Source organism: Sinohyriopsis cumingii, chromosome 18 (genome assembly GCF_028554795.1).
Source record: "Sinohyriopsis cumingii isolate HCF-2022 chromosome 18, ASM2855479v2, whole genome shotgun sequence".
NCBI classification, from domain to species: Eukaryota; Metazoa; Mollusca; class Bivalvia; order Unionida; family Unionidae; genus Sinohyriopsis; species Sinohyriopsis cumingii.
In genome coordinates, this window is record NC_142978.1 from 50,359,972 (window position 1) to 50,382,378 (window position 22,407).

General features: G+C 35.8%; 1 protein-coding gene across 3 annotated transcripts in view; it reads left to right on the forward strand.

Annotated features, from left to right (window-relative positions):
* Nucleotides 1-22,407, forward strand: part of LOC149776615 (GATOR2 complex protein WDR24-like) — a 91,339-nt gene that overhangs the window by 11,266 nt on the left and 57,666 nt on the right. For all 3 annotated transcript variants that reach the window (XM_089941116.1, XM_089941117.1, XM_089941115.1), the window contains exons 4-7: nt 11,069-11,146; nt 18,308-18,414; nt 21,162-21,290; nt 21,748-21,879. In XM_089941116.1, the coding sequence (XP_089797242.1) occupies nt 11,069-11,146; nt 18,308-18,414; nt 21,162-21,290; nt 21,748-21,879 (446 nt within the window). The remainder of the gene's footprint in view (nt 1-11,068; nt 11,147-18,307; nt 18,415-21,161; nt 21,291-21,747; nt 21,880-22,407) is intronic.

Sequence of the window (22,407 nt, forward strand, 5' to 3'; positions counted from 1 at the left end):
TCTTCAAGTTCAACAAATAGGGATAATTTTTGGGGGTATTTTGGGGTATTTTTGGGTTTAAAAAATGGGATCCATGCCTGACACCGTGTTATAAGCTGGTTTGCAAGTTATCAGGGCGCATGTTATCGAGTGAGTGGTGTAAGTTTAGATATTAAATGGGAGAGTGCCAGCTATGTTAGATATTAAATGGTTTAGTGCCAGCTATGTTAAATATTATTTAATGGGTTGGTGCCAACTATGTTAAATATTATAAAATGGGTTAGTGCCAGCTATGTTAGATATTACTAAATCAATTAATAACAGCTATGTTAAATATTATTCAATGGGTTGTTGCCAACTGTGTTAGATATTACTAAATGGTTTAATGACAACTATGTTAGATATTATTAAATGGGTTAGTGCAACCTATGTTAGATATTAAATGGGTTAGGGCCAACTATGCTAGATATTTTTTAATGGGTTGGTGCCAACTATGTTAGATATTATTAAATGGGTTAGTGCCAACTATGTAAAATATTATTTAATGGGTTGGTGCCAGCTATGTTGAATATTATTTAATGGGTTGGTGCCAGGTATGTTAGATGTTATTAAATGGGCTGGTGCCAAACGTGTTAGATATTATTAAATGAGTTGGTGCTAAATATGTTAGATATTATTAAATGGGTTAATGACAACCATGTTAAATATTATTTAATGGGTTGGTGCCAACAATGTTAGATATTTTTAGATATTTTTAAATAGGTTAATGACAATTAGATATTATTAAATGGGTTAGTGCCAACTATGTTAAATATTAAATGGGTTGATGCCAACTATGTTAGATATTACTAAATGGGTTATTGACAACTGTGTTAGATATTATTAAATGGGTTGGTGCCAGCTGTGTTAGATATTACTAAATGGGTTAGTGCCAACTATGTTAAATATTAAATGGGTTAGTGCCAACTATGTTAAATATTATTTAATGGGTTGGTGGCAACTATGTTAAATATTATTTAATGGGTTGGTGCCAATATTTTAAGTATTAAATAATGGGTTAGTGCCAGCTATGTTAGATATTACTAAATCAGTTAATAACAACTATGTTAGATATTATTAAATAGGTTAATGACAACTATGTTAAATATTATTCAGTGGGTTGTTGCCAACTGTGTTAGATATTACTAAATGGTTTAATGACAACTATGTTATACATTATTAAATGGGTTAGTGCCAACTATGTAAGATATTATTAAATGGGTTGGTGCCAGCTATGTTGAATATTATTTAATGGGTTGGTGCCAGGTATGTTAGATGTTATTAAATGGGTTAGTGTCAACTATGTTAGATATTACTAAATGGGTTGGTGCCATCTATCTTTGATATGATTAAATGGGCTGGTGCCAAACATGTTAGATATTATTAAATGAGTTCATGCCAAATATGTTAGATATTATTAAATGGGTTAATGACAACTATGTTAAATATTATTTAATGGGTTGGTGCCAACTAGGTTAGATATTTTTAAATAGGTTAATGACAGTTAGATATTATTAAATGGGTTAGTGCCAACTATGTTAAATATTAAATGGGTTGATGCCAACTATGTTAGATATTACTAAATGGGTTATTGACAACTATGTTAGAGATTATTAAATGGGTTGGTGCCAGCTGTGTTAGATATTACTAAATGGGTTGGTGCCAACTGTGTTAGATATTACTAAATGGGTTAGTGCCAACTATGTTAAATATTAAATGGGTTGGTGCCAACTATGTTAGATATTTGTTAATGTGTTAATGACAATTATGTTTGATATTATTAAATGGGTTGGTGCCAACTATGTTAGATATTATTAAATGGCTTGGTGCCAACTATATTAGATATTAAATTGGCTGGTGCCAACTAATGAGTTCATGCCAAATATGTTAGATATTATTAAATGGGTTAATGACAACTATGATACATATTATTTAATGAGTTGGTGCCAACTATGTTAGATATTACTAAATGGGTTAATGACAACTGTTAGATATTACTAAATGAGTTAGTGACAACTATGTTAAATATTATTGAATCAGTTGGTGCCAACAATGTTAGATATTAAATGGGCTAGTGCCAGCTATGTTAGATGTTATTAAACAGATTGGTGCCAAATAGTTTAGATATTATCAAATGGGTTGGTGCCAACTATGTTAGATGTTATCAAATTGGTTCATGCCAACTATGTTAGATATTACTAAATGGGTTAATGACAACTATGTTAGATATTATTAAATGGGTTGGTGCCATCTATGTTAGATATTATTAAATGGGTGGTGCGAACTACGTTAGATATTATTAAATGAGTTAGTGCCAACTATGTTAGATATTACTAAATCTGTTGGTGCCAACTGTGTTCGATATTATTAAATGGATTAGTGCCAACTATGTTAAATATTAAATGGGTTGATGCCAACTATGTTAGATATTATTAAATGTGTTAATGACAACTATGACTGATATTATTAAATGGGTTGGGGCCAGCTATGTTAGATAGTGTTAAATGGGTTAGTGCCAACTATACTTGATATTACTAAATGGGTTAATGACAACTATGTTAGATGTTATTAAAAGTTTGGTCTCTAGTTGCAAAATTGACTAACTGCAGAAGAAGCTCTTTTGACATATTTTTAGTTTAAGCACTCAGGTAATCAGATTACTAATGTTGATTGGTTACTCTAAAGCCAGTGCCATATCTGTATATTTTCTGACATAGAATTTATGAAGACCAGTCTAGTGGTGTTACATTATGCCTTCATGTTGTATGCAGCATGTAATTTTAATGAGTTTAAGAGAAAAATATTAAAACTTATCAGTGAAGTTAATGGAAATGTGTTGTAATAAATCTTTTATTCTTATTTGGTAGTTTGCACTGGTAACACCATGTTCAATGTTGTTGTCAATAACCTTTGCAATCACTCTTATCCCACCTTTCTGGTGAGTTGCACTATTGGATCTTTCTAAATAGGTAGAATTCTACTAGTTGATGGGCAAATTTCAGTGCAGAATCCTACTGTCTGGGCATACTTGATAATGCAGAATACCACATTCTGATCATTCTTGACACTCTAGAAGACCACCCTCCAGGTATTCTTATCAGTGTAGAAGACCACACTCTGGGGATTTTTATAAATGCAAAATACCACACTCTGGGCACACTTGACAGTGTATAATACCACACTCTGGGCACACTTGACAGTGTATAATACCACACTCTGGGCACGCTTGACACTGTAGAATACCACACTCCAGGGATTCTTGACAGTGTAGAATACCACACTCTGGGCATACTTGACAATGTAGAATATCACACTCTGGAGATTATTGACAATCTAGAATACCAGACTGTGCATTCATTGACAATCTAGAATACCACACTTTAGGGATTCTTGACAATCTAGAATATGACAATCTGGGCATACTTGACAGTTTAGAATACCACAGTACTACACTCTGGGGATTTTATCGATGCAGAATACTACACTGGGCATTCTTGACAATGCAGAATACCACACTCTGGGCATACTTGACAATGCAGAATATCACACTCTGGGGATTCTTGACAATCTAGAATACCAGACTGGGCATTCATTGACAGTGTAGAATACCACACTCCGGGTATACTTGAAAATGTAGAATATCATAGTCTAAACATTCTTGACAATGCAGTATCCCAGGCTCTCGGTGTACATGACATTGATTGGATTAAATATACATTTCATAGCTGGACTACATTGGGATGTTAGGGCACATAGCAAAAATCAGTCCTTTTTATACAATGACATACAATTTTTGATTATTTTCTTGAAAATTTAGAACAATACTATTCAGAACAAACTTTCTTTTTGTCAGTATTTACAGTTAAGCAGAGTAAAGTTTACATTCTTATTCTGTAAATTTAAATGTTTGCATGCAGATTTATATGAATTACAGTGTTTCATTGTTTATCCTTGTTACTAGTGATACATCCTTTTGTTTATTACATAGTCATATATCAAATTCAGATGTTATGGGAGAGTAGCAGAATGGAAAGTTTTTTGATTGTAAAATTGCACATTTTCAGAGCTGCACTATTGTTGCTTCTCTATCAAATAATTTACCCAATTAAATTAATATTAGTGATTACTTTTGTTATGCTCTGAATCAATCTCTTCAATAGACTTGATAAATATGTCTGTTTATACTTTGTTTACACAAAAGAGAGTAATTCTTAGACATTATTTCCTTTTACCTTGTGAGGTGATGATCTATGTACTGGATATTGTCAGTTTTATCTTTTAATGCAAACTGTCTACAGGCTTCAAGAATGTGGATTTCTGGGTTTTTTCTGTTAGCCATCTTATTTGGTTGTATATTGAGTCAAACAATCATACTGTGTAGCACATTTCTGTGTATTTGGTGAAAATTTCAGACATTTTGTGTGAATTTGTTAACACTCCATATGACCAGTGTTTACATCATAATGTCATATTGCAGTTGTGTAGTGCTGCAGTATAGCTGTTCTTTTTTCATAGGGTTGCCTATTCACAGATATTGTCACTTTATTTTGATATATTTATAAAACATAGATAATATTATCAGTATACATTTAATTACTGTTTCATTCAGTCCTTGTTAAATTTGATCAGTAACAGTTTTTCTTTTTCTATTCGCAGACTCTTGTTGATTTAGGCTGTCTAATGAAATCATATGTTCATATTTGATAGCCATTATATCACATCCTGTTTACACCAGGTGTGTTTTGTTCTTTGTATTTTGAGATTGTGTGTGACAACATGGATATTAAATATAACAAATGAAGGCTTTATAAGGATTGTGGAAAAAGTCCTGAATCCTGCCTTGCCTGCATTAAGTGCTTGTCATCCAAAACACCTGTAAGGTGTGCTTTTTGTGGGCAGAAAATGTATGATCAAATGCAAGGAAAAAAGGGATCAGTATGAATCTAGTGATCAACCCATTTCAAGTTTCCACTCTCCCTCTGACTTGTTATCTAGCTTAACTTTGGATATGGGAATACCTCCCCCTCTACCTGTTGAATTGGTTCATGTGGAGGAGATATAGCCAGATGCATGCCAACAGAGATCTTGAATCAGAGATGAGATTTAACAACTAGAATGTCGACAAGTTGCATCATACAGATCTTGGCATCCCACTTTGTATAAGTCCAGCTCCCTGCCCAGACATGATATAGGTAGCGAAGCCATATGTATTGAAGTGTTTTCTGATTTTGACAACCAATCCAACCAGCATCAGTCTTATGGTGAATTATTTACCACTCTGGCTGTTGACCAACCTGTCCAGCTGTCTGGCCAAGAAAATGACCATAGTAATATATTTGTAGTGCTAGTTGTTGACAGAACCATCCAGGAATTTGGACACAATATAATATGGTATAGGATCAGTTTTCAAAAAGTTTTCATCCATACCATCAGCAAGTATGTTTTATGCTGACAACTCTGCCCAGATCACCCAGTCATCCTTCCATCTGTACTGCTGACTTGACTGCACCCATAATGCTGGTTCAACACACACAAGCACAGCAGTCTAACCAGATAAGCTGGCTAGACTTAACAACCCAACTGTCTGTCCCACCCCACATCCATTTGTGCTGTCCCAGCCAACCCACCCAGCCATGCCAGACCATCATATTAATGTACAAGTCAAGAATGTTCCAAAACCACCTTTTGTAACCATCCAGTGCTGAAATGTTTCTGCAATGCATGCTTATGAGATGATGGCCTATTTACCGTACAGTATGATGGCATCTTTGCTATACAATATCTTGGGACATATCCACTGGGGGAAGAGGAACCTCAAGTCGACAGCTGTTCTGACTTAGAGTCTCCTGATAATTCTGATCCTACAATGGAAAGATCTGAATTCGTTTCAGAGTGGCTATAGAGATTTCTTGTATCTACCCTCTATGGAATGTCCCACACTGCCGATTACAAATACAAATTATAAAGTCAATTGATAATGCACAAAGATGACATGCATCTGTCCTTCAGAATTTTAGCCCAGTATTTGAAAATTGCAGAAATAGTGGTTGCTTCTCACAGAAAATCAGTGATCTTAGTAAGGCAAAGCCTTTTTTGGTAAGTCAGCTTCATACAGATGTGCCTAGCCTTGACAAAGATTTCACTGCTATAGATATGCCATCCCCTTTGTATTACAAGGTGGACAGACAACCTTTCAATGCCACATCAAAACTTGTACAGAATGTGGTTTCTATTTCCTCTCTATTGGATTTGGCCTCTCTCATGGTGGACTGCTTGGCAGAGAAGGCATAGAACGATCACGCTTGAGATTTGGGCTGTATCTTTTCCAGAGTCATTAATAGGTTGCCTGTCAGTTTATGGCTAATGCCCTAATAGTCTCCTCTAACCTAGATTTAATTCAAAGGGAGACTCATTTCACTCAGCATTGTTCAAACCATAGAAGCGACTTTGCACTTTTGGGTTCCCATTCTTATTCAGGGGACGTATAATAGAAATCAGAACACAGGCAGCACACACTCAGACATTATGGACATCTTGACATTAGCCGCAACAAAAGATCTCTCAGACTAGCTAACCAAGTTTGATCAGTACTGACATCATGCTAACCTGATCTAGAAACTCTCATGGGTCTTGACATGGCTTTCATGGGTATTGACATGGCTCTCATGGGTATCAACATGGCATTCATGGGTCTTGACATGGTTCTCATGGGTTTGACATGGCTCTCATGGGTCTTGACATGGCTTTCATGGGTATTGCCATGGCTCTTATGGGTTTGACATGGCTCTCATGGGTTTGACATGGCTCTCACGGGTTTGACATGGCTCTCATGGGTCTTGACATGGCTTTCATGGGTATTGCCATGGCTCTTATGGGCCTTGACATGCTCTCATGGGTCTTGATGTGCTCTCATGAGTCGTGACATGGCTTTCATGTGTCTTGACATGGCTCTTATGGGTACTGACATGGCTCATCTCACCAAGTTGGAACATCTGTCCACAGTCCCACTCAAGTAAATTTCATACAATACATTCTTCCTGATAGTCTTGGCTTCAGCATTGAGAGTACTGGTGAGTTCCATGCTCAGTCCATGGATCAGACTAGCCACAGTTTAATGCAGACAGTTTGGTCGTATTGGTGACACAGACAGGTTTTGTCACATAAGAAAAGGCTTCCATCTACTGGCAACAGGAAAATAACTTTGTGGCCCTTCTCATCAATTGATACTTTGAGAGAGGCAAGATTACAGGACCTGGTATGTGCTGTTATTGAAGGGCACAAAGTCCATTCTGTCTGAAGATAAGAGGCTTTTTCTCACACTAAAACCAGGGAAACAAGGACATAACCCCTCAAGCATTATCATCTTGGCTAAAGGGAGTCCATTCTGATCTCTTATCTGATGAGGATTTTGGCTCACAAAATAGGAGTTATTTTTGTGAACCATGCTTTTCAGTGCATTGTCTCAGTTAAAGGTATAATAAAATCAGTCTTGCTGGCATGCCCAATCCACATTTTCCTCATTCTGTTTGCGTTACATGGCCACAAACATTACAGAGTTTAATCTAGTTGGTCCACTGGTTGCTGCTTTGTCACCAGACCATGCTACCCCTGACACAACCGCATCCTCAGGTGGGACCTGTCAACTTTCAACTGTCAACTTTCACCTAATTTGCCCAAGAAAAACTTTCTTTTGTAATTATTTATCGAGTGCAGGAGTCCACTGGATAGTTCATATGCTTATATTGATTGTGTCAGCTGTCATTGGGAGAGTTTACCTTAAAAGTAGAGAATTCTTTTGACCCTTCAGGTGCTTTTAGGTAGCGATTGGATGCTCAGCACTTCCTCCTCCTCCTACCTATACTCCCATCAAAAATGTGATTGGGTTTTGTATTTCATAGTTGATCACTTTCATCCAGTTATGTTTACATATAATCCCTCCAGCCCTCCTCACAATGCGAGCATTCTGTTTCTGACAGCTCAAGTGAAAACTGATGATATTAAGTATATGGAGTGCCACCTAGCAGGATAATCTACAAGAGTTATTTCTCTTTGTACATGTATTGACAGACATTTTCAAGTCCATGGGATGGCTGGATTCAGGAGTGTTATGACTTTAGGTCTTAAATTAAGTAACAGAAAGAAGTAAAAGCAATAGTTTAAGTAAAATCAAGAAAGAATATATTTCTCTAAGTAGCAAAGTGATGATTTAACAGACATTTACAGTATTGTGAATTAAATCCCAAATAATCCTAAGTGTCCTATCACAAGTCCAAAAATTTAGAATGTTCCAAATGAATTCCAGTAGTCTTGAATGTACCACAGTTGTGTATACCCAAAGTCAATGAGCACTTAGTAATTCCAATAAATAATTCCTATCGAATTGAATCTGAACACAACTGTAAAATCTGATAACATATGGATTCCCGAGATTGATCTAAAATAGGAATTAATTATTTATCATAACCCTATTTATACACATTGTCACTTGTCCTGTAACATAATAGAATGTGAAGATTTCCAGTGGAAAAACCATGTCTAACTTTAAACAAGACTGACTTTGAAATTTTGCCATGGAAACAAGTTGTTTACCATTTGGAATCATAGACAAAAGTTAGCTTTACAAACCTTCTCTTTGCAACTCACAACTATGGACAGAGGTAAAGAATATTATAAAATGAAATAGTGGGAGAATTGCAGAAGTATTTCCATTAACTTAATGTGGTTCGGTAAGTATTTTCAGCAAAACATAATTTACTATCAAATTTCTTTTCTCTCTAGTAAGGGTCATAAATGGACCTTGACAAAAAATCAAAATCATCCAGGAAAAAAACATGGAAGTGTTTATTTCTAAAAGCATTTTAAGTCTTAGAGTACTTTGCTGTATCATTTTTACAAAAAATTTGTTAAATGTTTGTGATTAGCACTGAGGCCATTTCTAGTGACAGGTTATTTTCTGTATTGTTTGTTCTTTTTAGAAATTTCCATCATGAGGTTTTTTCTTCTTCTTTTGTTGAAAATTAAGGGATCATTACATCTGGCAATCCCAGCCTAGTCATACCAAAGACTTCAAAAATGGTACTAGCAGCTGCCTCATTTGGCATTATAGCATTAAGAGGTTAGTATTAGGACTAGTTGGCATTGTGTCAGGATAATGATGCTAGTTGTCTGCAGCATGATGTCCCAATGCTAGACATAACTATTAACTACCATGCTGCAGACATTGTAGAAGTAGTACTGATATTTTTATTAAAGCTACGTTAAAAATCCAAATCACACATGCATGCACATATGCACGCACACACATTTAGCAAAATTATATTGAGTCATTATAGGTTGGCAAAAGTATAGTGAGTCATTATAGAATGGCAAAAATATGTGTGCTTATTTTTTAGATTTTTAACATAGCTTTGACAATTTTAGTCACATCACTATTGAAATCTGTTGCACACAATTAGGGAGATGGAGTATTGAGATCTGATACACAGTCAGGGACATAAAATATTGAGATCTTATACACAGTTCGGGACATGGAGTATTGAGATCTTATACACAGTTAGGGACATAGAGTATTGAGGTCTAATACACAGTTAGGGACATGGAGTATTGAGGTCTAATACACAGTCAGGGACATCAAAATACTAGATCTGATACACAGTCAGGAACATAAAATATTTAGATCTAATACACAGTTTGGAACATGGAGTATTGAGATCTGATATACAAGAATATCTGTCCGAAAACTAAAATCAGACCATTGCAAGCTCTAGTCATCTCAGATGGAGTATTGAGATCTGATATACACAGTTAGGGGCATGGAGTACTGAGATCTGATGTACACAGTTAGGGACATGGAGTATTGAGGTCTAATAAAATGTTACGGACATGGAGTATTGAGATCTAATACACATTTAGGGACAAGGAGTATTGAGATCTGATATACACAGTTAGGGACATAAAATATTGAGATCTTATACACAGTCAGGGACATGGAGCATTGAAATCTGATAAACAGTCAGGGACATCTGTCACATATTCTTGGACAAGAATTTTTAGAATCTAATGAACAGTCAGGTACATGGAGAACTGAGATTTGATACACACTTGGTAACAGAGGATTGAGATCTGATACACAGTCTTGGATATGGAGTTTATGAAGTCTGATTATAGTGATACACAGTGAGATGAAGTACTGAGATCTCATACACACTCAAGGACATGGAGTATTGAGACCTCTTACACAGTCAAGGGCATGGAGAATTGAGATATGGTACACTAGCAGAGACCTTGAGCATTGAGATCCAATACACAGTAAGAGAATGGAGCATTGAGATCTTTTACACAATTTGGGACAAGGAGCAGTCACAATCAGTACACAGAGACATGGAGCATTTAGATCTTTTACACAATTAGGGACATGGAAGATAGAAAACCTGAATTGCAACTCATCTTACACATTAGAAGACCAATGTATAATTTTTGACTCCTGGGTATTATTCATACCTCTAAGTTTACCAAACTTATATAGGAGTTACTTCCCTTTCCAATATAGGTATTCCAGGAGAAGCTTAGAAATATGACAGAAGACAATATTTTATTGGACCGTTTATGTTGGACAAGGATGACATCATAGGACTGCCATTGTGGAAGCCATAGGATATATGATCTATGTATGAAAGAAGTTAATAAAACTGAACAGTGTTTAAGAAATTGGACGATTTTATTGTCATTAGGAATTATTGCCATAAAAGTACTGGTTGTTATTAATTTTTAAAGATGTTTCTTTTGCACATACTGTCTTTTTGATCATATTTAGCCATACAGGTTAGTTTTCCAGTGACAGGTCATGTGATCATGTTGCCTAGTGCATTAATGAACTAACAGCATTAAAAAGGTTGAAAATGTGCAATGTTTTTTTTTTCCTTTGCTGCTGTTTAAAATACTTTGTGAGTTAATCCTGGTAAAGTTTAAGATTGACCATTCAGGTAGTACTGAATTCTCTTCTCTGACAATATTTAGAAACTTATTAAAGAGTGATATCTTCTACTTTCAGATAATATTTTGGCATCTGCAGCCACCAATGGTGCTGTTGTAATCTGGGACATAAATAGACATCAGAGAAATAAACAAGGTATTGAATATGTTCTCATTCTCCTCTAATTCTAATCCCTCAACTGCCCCTAAGTATGTGTTAGGTTTGTCATTCTCCCATAGTGATATGATATCAAGTAGAATTTGTTACTCTCTCATGAATATGAGTTAGGTTTGTCATTTTATCTCTTTCAATGGACTGTCAAGTTTGTCATTCTGTCCCTGTCTTTCCTTGGACTGTGTTGAAGCATGGTAGATATTACTTACATAGTTATGACAGTGCCTGTCATTTTGCCTGTCTTTCCTTGGACTGTGTTGAAGCATGGTAGATATTACTTACATAGTTATGACAGTGCATGTCATTTTGCCTGTCTTTCCTTGGACTGTGTTGAAGCATGGTAGATATTACTTACATAGTTATGACAGTGCATGTCATTCTGTCCCTGTCTTTCCTTGGATTGTGTTGAAGCATGGTAGATATTACTTACATATTTATGACAGTGCATGTCATTTTGTCTGTCTTTCCTTTGCCTGTGTTGAAGCATGGCAGATATTACTTACATAGTTATGACAGTGCCTGTCATTTTGCCTGTCTTTCCTTGGACTGTGTTGAAGCATGGTAGATATTACTTACATAGTTATGACAGTGCATGTCATTCTGTCCCTGTCTTTCCTTGGACTGTGTTGAAGCATGGTAGATATTACTTACATAGTTATGACAGTGCCTGTCATTTTGCCTGTCTTTCCTTGGACTGTGTTGAAGCATGGTAGATATTACTTACATAGTTATGACAGTGCATGTCATTCTGTCCCTGTCTTTCCTTGGATTGTGTTGAAGCATGGTAGATATTACTTACATATTTATGACAGTGCATGTCATTTTGTCTGTCTTTCCTTTGCCTGTGTTGAAGCATGGCAGATATTACTTACATAGTTACGACAGTGCAAGTGATTTTGCCTGTCTTTCCTTGGATTGTGTTAAAGCATGGTAGATATTACTTACATAGTGACAACAGCACGTCATTTTGTCTGTCTTTCCTTGGACTGTGTTGAAGCATGGTAGATATTACTTTCATAGTTATGACAGTGCATGTCATTCTGTCCCTGTCTTTCCTTGGACTGTGTTGAAGCATGGTAGATATTACTTACATATTTATGACAGTGGATGTCATTCTGTCCCTGTCTTTCCTTGAACTGTGTTGAAGCATGGTAGATATTACTTTCATAGTTATGACAGTGCATGTCATTCTGTCCCTGTCTTTCCTTGGACTGTGTTGAAGCATGGTAGATATTACTTACATATTTATGACAGTGCCTGTCATTTTGCCTGTCTTTCCTTGGACTGTGTTGAAGCATGGTAGATATTACTTACATATTTATGACAGTGCATGTCATTTTGTCTGTCTTTCCTTGGACTGTGTTGAACCATGGTAGATATTACTTACATAGTTATGACAGTGCAAGTGATTTTGCCTGTCTTTCCTTGGATTGTGTTGAAGCATGGTAGATATTACTTTCATAGTTATGACAGTGCATGTCATTCTGTCCCTGTCTTTCCTTGGACTGTGTTGAAGCATGGTAGATATTACTTACATATTTATGACAGTGCATGTCATTTTGTCTGTCTTTCCTTGGACTGTGTTGAACCATGGTAGATATTACTTACATAGTTATGACAGTGCATGTCATTCTGTCCCTGTCTTTCCTTGGATTGTGTTGAAGCATGGTAGATATTACTTACATATTTATGACAGTGCATGTCATTTTGTCTGTCTTTCCTTTGCCTGTGTTGAAGCATGGCAGATATTACTTACATAGTTACGACAGTGCAAGTGATTTTGCCTGTCTTTCCTTGGATTGTGTTGAAGCATGGTAGATATTACTTACATAGTTATGACAGTGCATGTCATTTTGTCTGTCTTTCCTTTGCCTGTGTTGAAGCATGGCAGATATTACTTACATAGTTACGACAGTGCAAGTGATTTTGCCTGTCTTTCCTTGGACTGTGTTGAAGCATGGTAGATATTACTTACATATTTATGACAGTGCATGTCATTCTGTCCCTGTCTTTCCTTGGACTGTGTTGAAGTATGGTAGATATTACTTACATAGTTATGACAGTGCAAGTGATTTTGCCTGTCTTTCCTTGGACTGTGTTGAAGCATGGTAGATATTACTTACATAGTTATGACAGTGCAAGTGATTTTGCCTGTCTTTCCTTGGACTGTGTTGAAGCATGGTAGATATTACTTACATATTTATGACAGTGCATGTCATTCTGTCCCTGTCTTTCCTTGGACTGTGTTGAAGCATGGTAGATATTACTTACATATTTATGACAGTGCATGTCATTTTGTCTGTCTTTCCTTGGACTGTGTTGAAGCATGGTAGATATTACTTTCATAGTTATGACAGTGCATGTCATTCTGTCCCTGTCTTTCCTTGGACTGTGTTGAAGCATGGTAGATATTACTTACATATTTATGACAGTGCCTGTCATTTTGCCTGTCTTTCCTTGGACTGTGTTGAAGCATGGTAGATATTACTTACATATTTATGACAGTGCATGTCATTTTGTCTGTCTTTCCTTGGACTGTGTTGAACCATGGTAGATATTACTTACATAGTTATGACAGTGCAAGTGATTTTGCCTGTCTTTCCTTGGATTGTGTTGAAGCATGGTAGATATTACTTTCATAGTTATGACAGTGCATGTCATTCTGTCCCTGTCTTTCCTTGGACTGTGTTGAAGCATGGTAGATATTACTTACATATTTATGACAGTGCATGTCATTTTGTCTGTCTTTCCTTGGACTGTGTTGAACCATGGTAGATATTACTTACATAGTTATGACAGTGCATGTCATTCTGTCCCTGTCTTTCCTTGGATTGTGTTGAAGCATGGTAGATATTACTTACATATTTATGACAGTGCATGTCATTTTGTCTGTCTTTCCTTTGCCTGTGTTGAAGCATGGCAGATATTACTTACATAGTTACGACAGTGCAAGTGATTTTGCCTGTCTTTCCTTGGATTGTGTTGAAGCATGGTAGATATTACTTACATAGTTATGACAGTGCATGTCATTTTGTCTGTCTTTCCTTTGCCTGTGTTGAAGCATGGCAGATATTACTTACATAGTTACGACAGTGCAAGTGATTTTGCCTGTCTTTCCTTGGATTGTGTTGAAGCATGGTAGATATTACTTACATAGTTATGACAGTGCATGTCATTTTGTCTGTCTTTCCTTTGCCTGTGTTGAAGCATGGCAGATATTACTTACATAGTTACGACAGTGCAAGTGATTTTGCCTGTCTTTCCTTGGACTGTGTTGAAGCATGGTAGATATTACTTACATATTTATGACAGTGCATGTCATTCTGTCCCTGTCTTTCCTTGGACTGTGTTGAAGTATGGTAGATATTACTTACGTAGTTATGACAGTGCAAGTGATTTTGCCTGTCTTTCCTTGGACTGTGTTGAAGCATGGTAGATATTACTTACATAGTTATGACAGTGCAAGTGATTTTGCCTGTCTTTCCTTGGACTGTGTTGAAGCATGGTAGATATTACTTACATATTTATGACAGTGCATGTCATTCTGTCCCTGTCTTTCCTTGGACTGTGTTGAAGCATGGTAGATATTACTTACATATTTATGACAGTGCATGTCATTTTGTCTGTCTTTCCTTGGACTGTGTTGAAGCATGGTAGATATTACTTACATAGTGACAACAGCACATGTCATTTTGTCTGTCTTTCCTTGGACTGTGTTGAAGCATGGTAGATATTACTTACATAGTTATGACAGTGCATGTCATTTTGCCTGTCTTTCCTTGGACTGTGTTGAACCATGGTAGATATTACTTACATAGTTATGACAGTGCATGTGATTTTGCCTGTCTTTCCTTGGACTGTGTTAAAGCATGGTAGATATTACTTTCATAGTTATGACAGTGCATGTCATTTTGTCTGTCTTTCCTTGGACTGTGTTAAAGCATTGTAGATATTACTTACATAGTTATGACAGTGCAAGTGATTTTGCCTGTCTTTCCTTGGATTGTGTTAAAGCATGGTAGATATTACTTACATAGTGACAACAGCACATGTCATTTTGTCTGTCTTTCCTTGGACTGTGTTGAAGCATGGTAGATATTACTTACATAGTTATGACAGTGCATGTCATTTTGCCTGTCTTTCCTTGGACTGTGTTGAACCATGGTAGATATTACTTACATAGTTATGACAGTGCAAGTGATTTTGCCTGTCTTTCCTTGGATTGTGTTAAAGCATGGTAGATATTACTTACATAGTGACAACAGCACATGTCATTTTGTCTGTCTTTCCTTTGACTGTGTTGAAGCATGGTAGATATTACTTACATAGTTATGACAGTGCATGTCATTTTGTCTGTCTTTCCTTGGACTGTGTTGAAGCATGGTAGATATTACTTACATAGTGACAACAGTGGATGTCATTCTGTCCCTGTCTTTCCTTGAACTGTGTTGAAGCATGGTAGATATTACTTACATAGTTATGACAGTGCATGTCATTTTGCCTGTCTTTCCTTTGCATGTGTTGAAGCATGGTAGATATTACTTACATAGTGATGACAGTGCATGTCATTTTGCCTTAATGTTTTGATCCATTTCTAGCTCTACAGGTCAGAATATTTTATGAAAAACAATGCGAAGTGAAAATGTAAACAAAAAGAAATTAAGGTATTGAATCCCAAACAATCCTAGAATAACAGATACAAGTCCTGATAATTAAAGTTCTGAATAAATTTTAGTGGAAATCCAACATTGAAGTCCAACATGTCGTTGATGTGCCTGTGGTGTCCAGTATAATGCTGATGTGCCAGCAGTCTTTTGTTGGATCAAAATAATATGATTCCAGATGTGAATTCACTATAAATTCCAGTGAATATCTCTGTCCAAGAACATTATCTTTTATAAGCACTCTGTATTTCCAGTGAATAATTTTGAATTGAATAATCTGAGGAAATAAATTCCAGCCTGAATGAATTACTGGACAAAACATAATACAGTTGATTCTGCCAAGATTTTAAAGCACAATTAACAGATTTTCAGAAAAACATCAGTTATAAGACAAAACTAAGGCTTAAAACAAAACCACGGATGAGATCAAAAGTTCATTGTTCTAGAAGGACTAGAAAGTATGTTACCATAAACCATGTGATGGGAATCACAGTCCCAGTATAACTATAGAAGAAACAAAATACAGTGTCCTTAACTCAGCTCAAGATAATGATCCTCACTCAAGACACAAAAAATTCTTTACAAAGTAGTCACTGATTTGGACAAGTACAGCAACTACATTGTTGGTTACCAATAACATATAGTGAAATAATATTTTTAATAAAAACTAACCAACAATGTAAATTAAATACACATAACTATATATATATATATCTATATATATATATATATATATATATATATATATATATATATATATATATATATATATATATATATATATATATAACACAGTTGTGGCATGGCTCCTGAAATTTCATATACATGTACTTTTCTCATATATGAAATGTTTTTTCTCTCTTTCTTAAGAGTATGAAATGTAACATGTAAAAAGTTTATTATCATTTTTGGGGAAGAGAGAATTCTAGTATAAGAAGATCATGCCATGGCTCCTGTAATATCATGTATATGTATTTATCTCGTACACAAAAACATTTTTGTCCCTCGTAGAAGAACAGAACACCTGTGTATTCATTGTCTGTTGGCTTTTAATAAAAATAAAAAATTCCGATGCATGCATGAAATGTAGTATCATTCCGCCACCAGAAATGTCACCCCCCCCCCCCAAAAAGAGATCTACTTTTACGTCTATCTATGCTACCGGGACTAGGTACAATTGTCCAACCTTTGAAAGCAGGAAAAGTAACTGCTACAATTGACCAAACGACAGCTAATTCCTTTTGTTTTTAAAATGTACCCAGAAAAAATAGTTTTGTTGAAACTTCAAAGAAAACTGATGATCTTTGAATGAAGCACCGGTCTTTCTGTATAAATAGTAAGCAAATGAGGAAAAGAAATCGGTCACAACTGTTGTTCTACAGTTATTTTGATGTTGCCGCTGCAATGAGAAACATACATCTGTTTGGTCCTCCAAAGCTGCCCTTTACCTGTAACTTCAATAACACATGCACCATTCATCAAAAAAAGCAGACTACAATCTTCAATAAAAATAAATAACCTTTCATCTAAGGAAGTTAGCATCAAATTTAAATAAAAGCAATGGAATCTTATAGATTGTTGCATTTACCAAAGTGACTGGAACACGATTACTGTACCATGAAAGGTTCATTTCTGCGGGAAAAGAAATATGCTTATGGTAGCTACCAATGGCCGCATAAAATGCCATCAAATTAATCGATGATTGGGTTGTATCTTGCAAAGATTTTGTATAACTTATTAATTTGTTCGAGTTTTCATTTCCCTATCAATAGCCTCATCCTGTGGGTATCCTCGGCAAGAGGCTTCTGTCTCCAGCTGACCAAAATCTAGGCCAATTTAAATACATGTACATGCAGCATGTAAATAGCTACAGCCATGTGCTACTTGCGACGAGAGCAGTGAATTGTTAAGTGACAATCAGATATATATCAAAATGAGAACTATCATTTGTTTGTATAATATATGTGTTATTTGTGTTTTCTAATGGGATGTTAGACATATATGAAGTTTATAACGTGATCTATACTTGAATTCATGGATTTATTATATACAAGTACTGTACTTAACTTATTATGGATTATATTACACAAATATAAGTTGTCTACGTGCAAGTGTTTATTTTTGGACTAGCTTGCCTTCATTTAATCAAAATCATGCCATAATTTAGGAAAATGCATCATTTTCATCAGTTAACTGACTTGGCTGTTATAACATGGTTCAGTCTATAACATGGTCGGGTTCTGTGGATCCCAACTACCGTGTTATAGTGGGGTCACACTATATAAATATAAATTTATATATATATATATATATATATATATATATATATATATATATATATATATATATATATATATATATATATATATACTCTGGGTACATGATTTTTTATCTGATTTTTGAAAATTGATACAGTGTTTCCATGCACATTGCCCTCAGTTGATTTGTATTTAATGTTAACATAATTAATATCTTTCAGAGTTTGTTTTTCAAGAACACAAGAGAACAGTTAACAGAGTGACATTCCATGAAAAAGAACACAACATGCTTTTGAGTGGATCTCAGGATGGATCCATGAAGTTGTTTGTGAGTCCGTTTCCTAATACTTTACCAACAGGCCAGGTACCTTTTTCTTTTCTTACAAAGGTCGGGTATCTTTTTCTTTCCTTACAAGAGTCATGTTGGCAGTCCTAGTTAGTCAAGATAACTGAAGCAAGGTTGCAGATGTTCAGGTGAGATAAATCAGTCTACTCCCTACAACTATTTCCCTTGGACCCCAAAACACGTAAGATGGCAACTCCCAAAGACCTCAAAACCTGTAACAGGTTCTAAAATATGGTATTGTCTACTCTCAGAGCTTGTATGTTGGAAACAGATTGTCTTTTTGATGGATGGGGGTTGTATACACCACTCCCTCGATAACTCGTGCACATCGGGGTCCAGAAATATCGACCGCACTATAAGTGAGGCGCGAGTTATCGAGGGACCTATAAAATAAGCCCAAAACCAATAAAGTGATTGACGACATAATGGAGAAATGGGGGGGGGGTAGACAGATTATACTGTTGAATACTCACTTTATAATCGTTCTGAGATTAAATGTTAATAAATATCTCTTCATAACGGTGTACTTCATTATTTCCTCATAGGACAACATTAATTTCAGGATAAATTACAGTATATTGAGGCGATCATCGAAAACATTATTCCACGTGGTTTCCGTTCGCTTAACATGTGTACCACTTCACACATTGTGTACTACGTCACTAATTTTTATGTTGAATTGGATACATTCTAGTTTTATTCTTTGATTCAAATTAGACGTTTTTTATATACAAAAGATCGACTCTTTTCGAGAAACAGTGTCGATCGAACAATAGATAGATAAATATTTTTGAATGTGATAGAAGTAAAATGGAAAACAAAAAAAAACAAGGGTTAATCAGTACTAACATATTTAATTGGTCTACAAATTTAAAACAACGTAAATTAGAACAAGTTAATACTTGCCGTTTGTGCCACGCTTGACAAATATCAATTCACTTTTTGAAAAAAATCAGTTATTTTTTTTTGTGTGTGTTACTCCTTGGTTTCTCTGCTTCCGAGCAAAATCCCTCAGATTTCTCAAATGCATGAGCTTTACGTAGTCAACATTTTGGGTCTCCAGCCACCTTATGGCAATATCAAAATATTTGATTGCTTCCTGTGCAGAGGGGTGGGGGTGCAACATCTGCGTCTGCATCACTTTCAACACTTGTGTTACTCCAGTTAAAATCGTCTTCTGCTGCAAATTTGTTCGCTATAGAAATAATTATAGTTTCATCTGACATGTATTTGGCTGTGGGGCAATCATTGTCAGCACAAATCCACTCCTCCATATCATCAAGAGAAACGCCCATCTCAGGACCATGAGTCTGTACGAATTTCTCCAAAACAGCCTCGGCATTAATGACATCAGTTTCACTGAAACATTCGAAGTCACTATCATCGTCGTTGTCTCTGTTACTGTTTTGCTTTACATCAAAGGCAGCTCCAAGACCCTTAATCCAGCACCCGAGGTCTCTTGTAATCGATTTTTTTTTTTAATGCAACAAACACTTCCCCAAGTTGTTGATCAAAACAAAGCCAGCATGTACATGTAATTAGGTTCTCACAGAAGTACTCATGGGTTTCGATGTGACGGTTGATTGACTCTTTTCATGTTTTCAATGAACAGAATATGTTGTGATTATAATGTTTACACTGAAATGGAATTAAAGGATTAGAACGTGACTTTCACACAGGAAGACGTTTAATTGGTGTTTATTTCATTCTCTGTTGCCACCTGTTAGCATTTACCAGAAGTTTTCATTGATCACTATTTCACCAGACTGTTTATTTACAGTATACTGACAACTATTTATCATAAAAACTTACATAATATATGATATCTTTAAACAGAGGTTTCGCTAGGATTTCAAAACTGGGTCTTCCTGCCTCTGAATTCAATCACTAAATATCAGTACATTTTCTCACTCGGCCGCTTGTCAAAGCCTTTGAACTAGCTGCCTAGCTGTTGCATCATGTTCTTTTTTTTTTTTAATGTACTCTTATAAGATGGCAACAGTACATCAAAGAGTCTTTCAGTCACTGAATTCTGTCATTGTAAATATCAGCTCAGTTAACTGATCAACATATTTTCCCACAAAGCAGGTGGCTGAAACAGGACCGGCAAATCTTTGAATTTTCCCGTGCACCTATTACATGCGTACGGAGGACTCCTGCTTCAGTGATTTTCTGCCTCCCAGATCAAAAATTGGCATCCAAATACGCGTAATTAAGCGTCTTCGAGATCTCTGAAATTAATTCTTCTTTAGAACTTGCAAATTTCAAAATATGGATTATATTTTTACGGGTATTAATCACCATTTTCGATGATAAAACGAGCAATGTATCAAGATTTAATTTATCAGTTCTTATCGTAATTTTTTCATGTTCAGCATATTTTAAAGATATTTTAAATACATTTTCTCTGGAAAAAATCGGGAGCCAAGATGGACACCGCGTTATAAGTGGGATCGCGAGTTATCGGGGCACGAGTTATCAAGGGAGCAGTGTACCTTCGATGCATAGCCACTTATCCTGTACTTAATGTGAATGAAGGATCAAACCCAAGGTTCTAGAAGTGTGAAGTAGACCACAGTACCATCTGTAGATTTAGAAGATTAAATCTCATTCTTTTTGTGCAGTTAAATGTTGAGTAGCATATATATATATATATATATATATGGGAGGAAACATTTTGAGTTAAGTTCTGTCTGTTGTTATCTGTTTGTATGCATGTATTTTTTTAGGATATTCGGAAAAAGGAAGTTGGTGTGGAGTTTTGTATTGGCAGCACAAGTGTCCGAGATGTCCAGTTCTGTCCATGTCAGCTTAGCTACTTCACATTTGCCTCTGCTGATGAAAGCGGAAATGTGCTTGTGAGTTGTATCACAATTACAAGTATTTATTTATCTCATTATTATGTAATGGGGTTGGGTGGAATTGCCATTAGGTTTAGAAATAGTTGAGTTTTTTTCGGTCCAGATCAAGAATCAAGGATATGTCTTGCATTCAGCATTTGTTCTGTCTCTCCTTTTTTATGCCCTTTGTCTCATCTCTTCCAGCTCCCACTTCAGCTGCATATTTGCTTGAGTACTATTATTATAGCGGTGTAAGTGGGAGGCACTACTAAGAGGGACTGGAAATGAGTTCTGAATATGGCCATTCATCAGTTATGCTTATAGATAGCTTAAAGCTTAAAGCAATGTTTATGCAAAGTATGAAATTTTAAAACATCATTTTGAAATCTGAATCTAAACGTATTAGAAATAATGTGCAAGATCCATTTAATTTTTTAGCTGAAAAACCTGTTCTGTCATTATTTCTTTTGTTTAGATTTGGGATATGCGAAGGCCTGACCGTTTCGAAAAGCAATTTACAGCTCACAATGGGCCTGTATTCACTATAGACTGGCACCCTGAGGACCGCACTCGTCTGGCCACTGCAGGACGAGATAAAATGATAAAGGTAAAATTAAGAGCTAATCTGAATCTTCCGAAATAATGTGGATCTTTGGTATAGAAAAGAGTCCACTAACAATCTAGATGGATCTTTGGTATAGAAAATAGTCCACTAATGATCTAGGGGATATTTGGTATAGAAAACAGTCCACTAATGATCTAGGTGGATCTTTGGTATAGAAAAGAGTCCACTAACAATCTAGATGGATCTTTGGTATAGAAAATAGTCCACTAATGATCTAGGGGGATATTTGGAATATAAACCAGTCCACTAATGATTGAGGTGGATCTTTGGTATAGAAAAGAGTCCACTAACAATCTAGATGGATCTTTGGAATAGAAAATAGTCCACTAATGATCTAGGGGGATATTTGGAATATAAACCAGTCCACTAATGATCTAGGTGGATCTTTGGTATAGAAAAGAGTCCACTAACAACCTAGATGGATCTTTGGTATAGAAAATAGTCCACTAATGATCTAGGGGGATATTTGGAATAGAAAACAGTCTACTAATGATCTAGATGGATCTTTGG